This window comes from Lagenorhynchus albirostris, chromosome 11 (assembly GCF_949774975.1).
Source record: "Lagenorhynchus albirostris chromosome 11, mLagAlb1.1, whole genome shotgun sequence".
Lineage (NCBI taxonomy): Eukaryota > Metazoa > Chordata > Mammalia > Artiodactyla > Delphinidae > Lagenorhynchus > Lagenorhynchus albirostris.
The window spans coordinates 67,685,717-67,697,825 of record NC_083105.1 but is presented as its reverse complement, the minus strand read 5'-3'; the positions used below and the strand labels follow the sequence as shown (position 1 = coordinate 67,697,825).

The window sequence follows — 12,109 nt, the reverse complement described above, 5'->3', positions numbered from 1 at the left end:
TACAAGAAAAGAAAATTAGAGACCAATATCACTGTTGAATATAGATGCGAAAATCCTCAACAAAATACTAGCAAACAGAATCCAACAACACATTAAAAGGATCATAAACCATGATCAAGTGGGATTTATCCCAGGGATGCAAGGATCCTTCAATATACACAAATCAATCAATGTGGTATACCGTATTAACAAACTGAAGAATAAAATCCATATGATCATTTCAATAAATGCAGGAAAAGTTTTTGACAAAATTCAACACCCAATTATGATAAAAACTCTCCAGAAAGTAGGCATAGAGGGAACCTACCTCAACATAATAAAGGCCATATATGACAAGCCCACAGCAAACATTATTCTCAAAGCTGAAAAACTGAAAGCATTTCCTCTAAGATGAGGAACAAGACTAGGATATCCACTCACACCACTATTCAACATAGTTTTGGAAATCCTAGCCATGGCAATCAGAGAAGAAAAAGAAATAAAAGGAATACAAATTGGAAAAGAAGAAGTAAAGGCGTCACTGTTTGCAGATGAGATGATACTATACATACAGAATCCTAAAGATGCCACCAGAAAACTACTAGAGCTAATCAATGAATTTGGTAAAGTTGAAGGATACAAAATTAATGCACAGAAATCTCTTGCATTCCTATACACTAATGATGAAAAATCTGAAAGAGAAATTAAGGAAACACTCCTATTTACCATCGCAACCAAAAGAATAAAATACCTAGGAATAAACCTACCTAGGCAGAAAAAAGACCTGTATGCATAAAATTATAAGACACTGATGAAAGAAATTAAAGATGATATAAACAGAGAAATATACCATGTTCTTGGATTGGAGGAATCAATATTTTGAAAATGACCATACTTCCGAAAGCAATCTACAGATTCAATGCAATCCCTATCAAACTACCACTGGCATTTTTTACACAACTATAACAAAAAAAATCTTGACATTTGTATGGAGACACAAAAGACCCTGAATAGCCAAAGCAGTCTTGAGGGAAAAAATGGAGCTGGAGGAATCAGACTCCCTGACTTCAGACTATACTACAGAGCTACAGTAATCAAGACAATATGGTACTGGCACAAAAACAGAAATATAGATCAATGGAACAGGATAGAAAGCCCAGAGATAAACCCACGCACTTATGGTCAACTAATCTATGACAAAGGAGGCAAGGATATACAATGGAGAAAAGACAGTCTCTTCAATACGTGGTGCTGGGAAAACTGGACAGCTATACATAAAAGAATGAAATTAGAACACTACCTAACACCATATGCAAAAGTAAACTCAAAATGGATTAGAGAACTAAATGTAAGACCGGACACTATAAAACTCTTAGAGGAAAACAGGAAGAACACTCTTCGACATAAATCACAGCAAGATCTTTTTTGATCCACCTCCTAGAGTAATGGAAATAAAAACAAAAATAAACAAATGGGACCTAATGAAACTTAAAATCTTTTGCAAAGCAAAGGAAACTACAAACAAGACGAAAAGACAACCCTCAGAATGGGAGAACATATTTGCAAACGAAGAAACGGACAAAGGGTTAATCTACAAAATATATAAACAGCTCATGCAGCTCAATATTAAAAAAACAAACAACCCAATCCGAGAATGGGCAGAAGACCTAAATAGACATTTCTCCAAAGAAGACATACAGATGGCCAAGAAGCACATGAAAAGCTGCTCAACATCACTAATTATTAGAGAAATGCAAATCAAAACTACAATGAGGTATCACCTCACACTAGTTAGAATGGGCATCATCAGAAAATCTACAAACAACAAATGCTGGAGAGGGTGTGGAGAAAAGGGAACCCTCTTGTACTGTTGGTGGGAATGTAAATTGATACAGCCACTATTGGGAACAGTATGGAGGTTCTTTATAAAACTAAAAATAGAATTACTATATGACCCAGCATCCCACTAACGGGCATATACCCAGAGAAAACCGTAATTCAAAAAGACACATGCACCCCCCCGCCCCCCAGTGCTCACTGCAACTCTATTTACAATAGCCAGGACATGGAAGCAACCTAAATGCCCATTGACAGACAAATGGACAAAGAAGTTGTGGTACATATATACCGTCGAAGATTACTGAGCCATAAAAAGGGATGAAATTGGGTCATTTGTAGAGACGTGGATGGATCTAGAGTCTGTCATACAGAGTGAAGTAAGTCAGAAAGAGAGAAACAAATATCATATATTAACGCATATATGTGGAAGCTAGAAAAATGGTACAGATGAACCAGTGTGCAGGGCAGACACAGATATAGAGAAGAAACATATGGATACCAAGGGGGAAAGTGGCAGGTGGGGGTGGGGGGATGAACTGGGAGATTGGGATTGATATATATACACTAATATGTATAAAATGGATAACTAATAACCTGCTGTATAAAAAAATAAGTAAAATAAAATTTAAAAAAATACTGGTAAGTGCTTTAGTGAGTGATTGGAAAAATAATGTTGCTGAAGCCAGTGGTCAAGTCTCAGTGCCCATCGAACTTGAGCTAGCAGCAGCTTTTGACACAGGTCCTTCCCTCTCCCTGATAAATTTCCTTTACTTGCTTCCTATCACACTGGTAGCTCTTTTTGGGTCTTTCTTCTGCCCGCATACACATTCTCCAGGTGTGGCAGTTACATTATGAATAAGATTTAGCCAAGCAAAGAGGAGGTAAAGACTGGTCTAGTCAGAGGTAAGGGTGTGTTTGAGTCCCAATGTTCAGAGCCATCAAGATGTGTTAGAGGATCAGAAGTATTGGTATGACTTGAATATCTAGGGAGAGCAGAGTGGGTAGACAGGCAGCTGAAGAGGTTCTCCAGGATCAGTTAAAAGTCATGTTGTAAGAAATCTGAACCTTATCTTAAAGACAATAAAATGTCATTTTAGGGAATTGCAAAAAAAAAAAAATCATAATCAGATATGCATTTTTGAAAGGGTCCTTTGGCTTCACTGTGGAAAAGGGATTTAAATGGATTAGAAATTGAAGCTAGGAGACTGATTAATAGACTGTTCAGTATTCCAGGAAAGTGATGGTCATATAATAAAAGGAAACACTTATATAGTGGTTGGTATGTATCAAATTCTAAGTACTTTCATATAATGACTCATTTCATATAATGACTCACAACAACCATGAAAGGTACCATCATTATCTCCATTGTATAGATCAGGAAATTAAGGCCTAGACACGTTGAGTAACTTTCTCAGGGTCACACAGCTAGTAAGGTATACAGCCCAGATGGGAACCCAAGCTGTCAGGCTCCAAGTCTGTGCTCTTAGGCATAATGCTGTATTGAGTAGTAGCAGTGGGGATGCATAGAAAGAAACAACAAAGCTAAAATCTTCCAGGATAGAAAGAACAAAGATAAAGCAACTTCTTAGTGATTTGTTGGCTTCAAAGACTAGGGAGAGAGAAGGGTCATGAATGATTAGATTTCCTGCTTGGAAAATTTGGTTGATGATATTTATACAAAGAAGAGCAAGACTTTGCTGGGGAGTGGAAGTAGGTGGCAGGGATGAGCAAAGACATGAGTTAGTTTCACATGTTGAAATACACTTTCCTCTGGGCTTCCAGGTAGAGCTGTCCAGCTGGATATGTGGGTCTGGAATTCAGAAAATAGGACTGGGTCAAAATATAGATTTGGTGGAGATACACTTTCATCATTCCCTTTCTCAAAAATAGACTTTCAGACTCAAGTTCAAACTTATTAGAAAGGCATTTAAAGCTACTTCCTTTGCTGGAACTCTCTTTCCCTATCTCAATAAGCCAATAATCACATTATACTTAAGTCCTGAAACAATGCTAGATATTCAATCCTTTCTTGATCCCAACAGGAAATAATTTCTCTCTTTGTTTCATTATGGCTCTGAATTCCTACTTTTCTTATGTATTCATCATTTTCAACTTTGCAGCTTTCTCCTCTATTGAAAAACTTACTACATTCTATCTTCTATGACAGTTGTTACTGTACATATTTTATCTTGACTACAAGCTGAGAGCAGTGATCATACCTCCTTTATATTTCTTCACAGCAGGTGCCTGGTAAAGTACCTCAAGGTACCTGTGCATAGATTCAGTAACCACTTCTTGAGTTGAAATAGATTCATTTCATTTTCATACTTTTCCTTGATTTAAGTTTAGAATTTATAGTATTTGGCTTGAACATAATACTCAAAAGATGTTACCCTATAAACATTTTTTGGGGGTCATACAAGTTCAAAAAATCCTCACCAAGCATAAAGATAATCCAGAAATAAAAGCTTTAAATAAAGGGAAATGTGGGCATGAAAATACAATATTCTTACCTGGAAAAAAGATACTGGGCTTTATTCTTAGAGAAAGACAAAATTTCAGGCACATTAGGAATGATGATATGGACAAGGAAAGTGGTACCCTTGTACATTATCTGGAGATTAAATGTCTATACCTCTGAGGTAAATGGATGAGCAAAACAGTTTACACTTTGTATGAATGCAGTTTATAAGCATGTATTTGTAGATTACACAGCCTAAAAAGTAGTGAAACAGTGCAAAGTTATTTATTCACATTTTCAAATATGAATATTATACTTCAGCATAATTGTAAACCCACTGCTGTGGCTTTGTCCACGTTGAAATGCTTCTTTTCTTTGTCCCCAGCACAGAAAAATGGAACCTGCTCAGACATAATCACACTCTTAAAATTGCATCCTTCTAAATACTAATATAACAATTCTACAAATCACTGAAATTGCAGTAAATAGATAGTTGTTAAAAAGAAGCACTTTAGTTCTCTCTTGTTTTATACAACATAGGTGGGTTCTTTTAAAAGTATTCTTCAGAGCACACTGTCTTCTGAAAGAGTAGTAGATTTTTATGATAATCATTATAAATTATACTGGAAGATAATAATAGAATCATCTTTCTAGAATTGTGGTTCTTTTTTAAAAAAAAAAAAGATTTCCCATTCTTTCTGTACTACGGAATTTCCTCAAAAAGCCTTTTTTGTGTAGGCATTTCATAGAATCTTTTACTTCCCTATATTCATCTTTATCATGTGTTATTTTAATGGCTAGTTTCATTTTCCTTGTTACCTTTGGACACTAATGAATGCACTAATTACGTTTTGTCATTTTTTTCCTGACCGTTACATCTTTACTGTATATCATACCATATGTCTGGTGGAAAAGGGAAGTACTTCTTTTTTCTCAGTTAAATAAGCAGAGTTATCGACAGAGAAAGAAGAGAAAGAAAGAGGTATCTAAGATTTGAGGAGACGGAAGAAGGTATGCAGGGGAAAGTAACTAAGGAAGTAAAGTAGGAATACTGGGTGATGTCGATGGTCCTCAGAGCAGGTAGCTTACAAGATGGCCCCCAACGATCCTCACCATTTAATATTCACACGCTTGTGTAATCCTCTCCCCTTGGACTTACTGACTGGCTTCTAACAAATAGACTATGGGAGAAGTGATGAAATGTCACATCTGAGATTCAGTTATGGAAAGACTGTGGCTGCCATCTTGGGCACCTGCTTATTCTAGGGGAAGCCAGCCCCCAGCCCTGTGGAGTAGCTTATGTGTTAAGGAAACAAGGCCTGCTAATAGACACACGAGTGACCTTCATTCTCTCCACTCCCATCCCAGACAAGTCTTCAAGATGAGACCACATCCCTGGGCAACAACTTGATGGTAGTATCCTCTTTAGAAACCTTGAACCAGAGGCATTCAGTTAAGCTGTGCATAGATTCCTTACCCACAGAAGTTGTGAGATAACTTTTGTTGTTTTCAGTTTCTAAGTTTTGGGGGTAACTTTTAACGCATCAGTAGATAACTAATACAGCTCTCTTGAGACATGTGGTCATAAATTTAAAAGATAGTGAAAGCAGTTGCAAATATAAAGTAGGATAGTCAGCAGAGGTATGTATTTTTTTCTAGTTACATTCTGATGCACAGAAAAGGATACCAAGCAAAATTAAACACAGGTTAGCCCTAGAGCAGAAGAGGAAGGGATGGGGAAAAGGGGGAGATGAAATAAAGATGTATTTTCATCTTTGCTCTATATATTTCTGTATGCTTTGAATTATTTATAATCAGCTTGTATTCATTCTTTATGTATGTAACTCAAAATAAAATAAAAGACAATCTTAAAAAGGTAGCACTGAAGACTTCTTCCTCATAATATACTACAGAAAACAGGCAAAATATTTTATCAGGGAAGGGCAAAATCACACGGTTTGATCGGCTTCTTGAATGGCATTCTCTATAGGGCTGGAAGTACGCATTCTGGAACATTCACAAGTGCCAGGTAGAGTCTTCAGACCACAGCTAAGTGTTTATTTGCAAATGCCAGGTTTTAGCCCCTGGTAAGGCAGTAGCGTTCCCGTTCCGCATAAAAATCCAGATGAACGTTCCGCTCAAGGTCCAGAGCTCTGCAGCTGCTGGCAAAGCACGCTGGGAGCCTTGGCATCTATCACCCATGTCTGTTTCACTTTTCTCTGTGTGTGAAAACCTCTTGAGGCCCAAGGGTAAAAGACATCTCATCATTTAAGCGTCAAGCACTGCTAAGTTAGATTCTCCAAGGCTTTCATCAACTGTGTCATTTTAGCCGCATCATTCCCTTAGGCTGTTACTCTATGAAGGTGTAAACACCAATGGAGAAAATAATGACTTCTTGAGGTTTGTTTCGTTTTCCAATCCTATGCCAAATCCTTTTAGTATGGGTGGTTTCCCTGACAATTATTCACTGTGCTTTACTTACTCTGCCTGCCTCCTAAATATTGTGCCCCTTAATAGAGTATATAAGGGAACAGAGTTGTCAATTCACTGAAAATAAGTCAAAATTAATGGTAAATAATTGACTATAATCTTTCAAATTTCCACTCTTATTAGATTGACATCTTCTGTGAAGCAGGGACCATATCTTCTGTATCCAACATTCACTAAATATCTCTGACTTTGCCAGGTAAGTGATACGTTAGGAACAGCCCAGAGTAGCATGCATTATGTTTCCCTTGGCCATATATCATTGTATTATTTCCTCTACCCTCATTTTCCCTCTATCCTGCTTTCTTCATCTATTTTTTTTTTCCTAGCTCTTTTTTGGGTCATATTTTTACATGCTGCCATTTAAAAAATTTATCTGACATTATGGGTTTACTCATTCTAAAACACGCTTCAACAGTTAAAAGTGTCCACAGAAAATTGGTTTACTATTGCAAGTTTTAATTATCTAAAAATCAGTTATCATAATTAGCAAGCAAAAGTTAGATTTTAACGTGTTTCTAATCACTGTTGTATAAACACACAGCAAAAATCACCAATACCTTAAATATTAGATCAATGTCTACTATTTACATCTTACTGCATTTTCCTCAATTTTAAGACTTTAAACTCTAGGTCTTCTCCTTGTACTGACCTTCACACGATTCTCCACTTGGTGAAAACATCCCATTGTCATGGTAGCCATCTCTGCACTCACAGTGGTACCATCCGGGAAGGTTGATGCAGTTAGCACGGCTGTCACACTGAACAAAGCCATCAGAGCACTCATCAATGTCTATTTGGGAAAGAAAACAGAAACGGGATGTTATACAATTGCTGCCTTTCTCTCAAAGAAACTAAAATATTCTGTTAGATGGCTACTAAAATATTTAGTGCCAGCAAATCCTTAAAACTGAGACAACATAAAATCAAGAAAGTCTACTTGGTTGTTGAAAGCTATAGAGAAAGAATGTAGTGGTATTAGCAGTAGGAGAAACAGCTAGACAGCTTCTATGTTGCAAAAGTCATCCAACTGTAGAAACTGGAAAGAAACCATCTGTGATAGTCATTAGTGCTGCTTGCCAAATATTTCCAGCTCTTTTTCTGGACACAAGCTAGGATTGCCGTGTGACTTCCTGAAGTCAATTAGGGAATGACATGTGTCACTTCCAGAGAGAGCCTTAAAGATGCAGTGTGTGATTCACACATACCCTTCCCCCATCACAATGACCAGCGATTTCCAGAAGCTCTGAAGATCAGCCTGAGTCCTGAGTGAAGACAATATGGGGCACGTTCCTCCTCTAGTTGGGGTGGACATAGAGTATGAGCAAGAACCAACCTTTTTGCTTTAAGCCACTGAAATTTTAGGGTCTCTTATTACTATCAACATAATCTCCAGTATATGGCAATAGCATTCACGCATCAACATGCTTCTGATTTTTGAGAATATATCCCATCTATGCCACCTTTTAATGTGTTTCACATATATCATTACTTCATTCAACCCTCAAAAAAAATCTTGCCATTTAGACAGCATATTGAACATATGAAAAAAAATGAGGCAAAAGGAAATTATGGGATTTAACCAAGGTCACCTAAGAGTTCATATTTGCCTAACTTTCTGGTGTGTGCTCCTTCATACAAGTAGACACAGGCTGAAATTGGCAAAATTGTCTAAACAAACAGAGAATGTATCTTGAGTTTCATATATTTCCTCCAGTGGCTTATTACTATTCTCAAATGTTGTGAGCCTTTTATTCTTCTTATTCAGTCTGCTGATTAATGGGAACATCTGATGTCCATCCAAGCCTCTTTAATCAGTCAGAGAGGAAAAAGTAATTCCTAGAGTTGCTTTACAGAGTGTCCCCTTCTTCTTAACACCTTCTGGGTTTCTGGGTGCTTTGGGGTTGCCTCAGGCCTTGCTGAGTGATCTGCTGGCACCTTACCATCACAGCTGCCAAAAATATCCATCTTGACAACCCTTTGCCATGACTGCAGATTCCACTCGCCAAGGGAGAATAGCCTTTTCTTATACATTTTCCGCACCTGCATCATATTCCCTGCTGCAGTGACCAGCATGACAAGTCCCTCCTATTGATGGGAAGACCAGATACTTTTTAGAGTCCTTTCCTCCCAGACAATCCACTCCAGCTCAGCAGTACTACTGCCTTCTTAGTCTTCAAATTCTTGGAAATATATATTTCTTTCATTTTCTTTTAAAATTTCCTCTTTTACTATGTTCAATTTTTAAAGAGACACATTTTTGAATAAGTAAGATTTTTAAAAGAAAAAAAAGTCATCACTCATATACTTCTTGATAAGCCCGGAGTTCCTTCAGTAAAACAAGGCACAAACCATTCTCTTAGATTAGGTAGTAAGCCAAAATAAATATTTTATGATTGCAAAATTTTAACATTCTTTCTGAACTATGAGTGATTTGCCTCTGTGGTTGCTCTTCTGAAGAGTCAGTTTCTTACCGTTAGTGATTCCTGTTGTCAAAATAGTTGTTAGTGGCCAAGTCAGCTAACCATTGACTTCCTGACACATAGCTGATGTGAACTGCTTCCATTTAGTAAGGGCTCATACGTTTTATGAAACAGCCTATCTGTACTTCAGGGGCCTCCCTAACTGATGATTTATAAATGGGACTAAAATGCTATGCTCATTTCAGCTTTATATGGTCTTTCCTTCTAACCCAAAAGATGCAGGAAATTGGTTATGTCATTTCTTAAGTGCATGGACAAAAGAAAACAGGTTGGAATTTAAGCTTTAGAAATGAGTTTATTGGAAGAAGATCAGGAGGGGGATGTTTAGAGCACCTCATTTTAGAATAATTTGGTCATTAGCGTTGGTGATTTGGAAGTAAATATTAATAGAACAGAGCCTTATCCACTGAAGCAACTTTCACATCTCTTATTTACCCTTTAATTTAGTTATTTTTTCTTGCTGCAACACAAGGGCTACCTCAGGTCACATGACACAGATATATCTTTCAATATTTACTCCTCACTCATTTTCTCTTGTCACTCTTTCTCATCACCAGGCCCACTCCTATACTGCTTCATCTCCACTTCTCTTTGTTTATATTACAGCAACCTTCCTTGGTCTATATCCATTAAAGTTTAATAGAAATGTTACACAGTATATTAGTGCATATTCCCTGAAGACTGGGGATTGAAACATGTGCTGGCCATAATGTATTTTCCTATACAATCTGAGTATCATTATTTGACTACTAATACTAAGTAGTATTTTAGAGGATAGATATGCAAATATATATGTCACTCATTAATTTATCATTCAATACTTATTGAATACCTGTTATATGCCAAGTATTAAGTGCTGGGGAAACAAGGATACATAAAGCAGAAGTAATTTCTGCCCTTACTGGGTTTACTATCTATCTAAAGTGTGTTTTATTTTAAGAAAATTAAACTTACGAAAATCTGAATTTACAATCATGCAGGACAGTGTTTCCCCGCATGTTATATATCTGCCGCCACTGGTATGGTATTTAGGTGATAACAGGCAAATACTTTATTTTAATAGCTACATTTGTATATTTCTGAATTATTTCTATTTATAGCAAGTGATACTAATAGTACAGTAGTGAAATTATATTTAAATTTAAAAAGTGAGAGGGATTACAGAAACAACAGTAAGTAGATATTGGTATAAACAGTATATAAATATGACAAAACTTATTAAGGTGGCATATGAATGACTGGAGTTTTGAAAACACTAAGATACAGTATGGAGCAATTATTCATATCTCAGAAGGATTTACTGAGTAGATCATTAGGTAGTGAAATGTCTTACTTCATTTAAAATATGACTCAACTTATAAAATATAGTATAAGTATACATATGTCATGGCTCAAATTATATACTTGCTACCATTTAGGATAGCAAAGTAAAACTAGCCAGATAATATACATTGCTTTGTTTTACACTTTCATGTTCCTGCTAATTTTGATTTGTTTACGAAAACTTTTCTACTTTGGTGAAAGTCGGTAGAAAATGAGAGTGTGCTTGAATTGCCAAAGTATGCCCTTTCCACCAGAAGGTATGTTTGTTTGGCTCATGGGTCTAATTAAAGTGAAAGATGAAACAAGCAGCCTCATCTGTAAGCTATCTGATGGTATGTATATCTTTAGTTACTCAGTAATCATTAATAAGTAAAGAATTGAAATCTGATCCACAGTTTAAGAATTCAGTATATTTTATCCATACACAAATGTATACATTACTATGAGTTAGAACATATAAATGCACACATACTGTGTAATTTCAGATATGCACACATTGTGCTTTACATATCATATAATAACAGAAAGTAGTAAAAGAAAATCAGATGATTTATTTCTTTGGTACTTTCTTTAGGTCAGTTAAAACCAAACTTTATATTATCTAATTGAGTTAGAAACACAGAGAACAGCAGACCTGGGGTGGGGAGGGGAAATGTTATTATTTTATTCCATATAAGAACTACCAAGTTTGAACAAATTACTTTCCAAACCGAATTAGAGTATTCAAAAAGGTTAGTACAGGATGTATAAGCTCATATGATTTAGTCTTAATTATAAGGACCTTAATTTTATACTCTGTAGGTATATTATATAAAAAACTAAAAATAAATTTTATGAAAAACTATGATTTCATTATATATTCTGTCTTAGAAAGGAACTAGTTCCTTAGGGACAATTAGAACTTTTTCACTAGCTACATTTAGAACAACAGTCAGCTAGTGATGATACTGAGATGCTGTCCCAGAGCACAGAGAATCTAAAATCCAAAAGATATTTAGCCATCCAACAGCAGTCACGAACAGCAGTCATACTCCAGAGATCAAAATCAGCTTAGAAAATGGAAGTGGAAGGTACTGTGGCGATAGATTTTCTAGAAAGTACATATGTTTTGAGGTAATCATTAAAAACAAACCAACAAGCAGAAAACAAGAAAGGAACATGTATGAATTAAAAAAAGCTCATATATGTCAGTATCTTGTTTTCTTTGCCTCCCTCAGGTGTGGTGACACAAGACTGCATGCCTCCTACAATGTCACAGACCACTGGCTTCAGAGGAGGCCAAACAAAAATGGCTTTTGACATCAGCATTTAATGGGTCATTTTGGAAAATGACAAATTATTTCTTTGTAAAATTAAGTGTAGTTATAAAATGAGACACTTGAATGATAAACAAACCCTTTCTCATGCATAGTAACAGTTATTTCTATCATAACAACATAACTAAGAATAATAAAAAGTGTGTAAATATCTAGAACCATCCATACCTAAAACAGACCCTAATCATTAGTTTAACCTGCTACCCTATTCAAAAGAA

At 36.1% G+C, this 12,109-nt stretch overlaps 1 protein-coding gene across 1 annotated transcript in view; it reads right to left on the bottom strand.

Annotated features, from left to right (window-relative positions):
* The window catches only part of NELL2 (neural EGFL like 2), a 492,411-nt gene that overhangs the window by 35,140 nt on the left and 445,162 nt on the right, over positions 1-12,109 (bottom strand). The window contains exon 17 of the mRNA XM_060165069.1: positions 7,422-7,562. Within this exon, the coding sequence (XP_060021052.1) occupies positions 7,422-7,562 (141 nt within the window). The remainder of the gene's footprint in view (positions 1-7,421; positions 7,563-12,109) is intronic.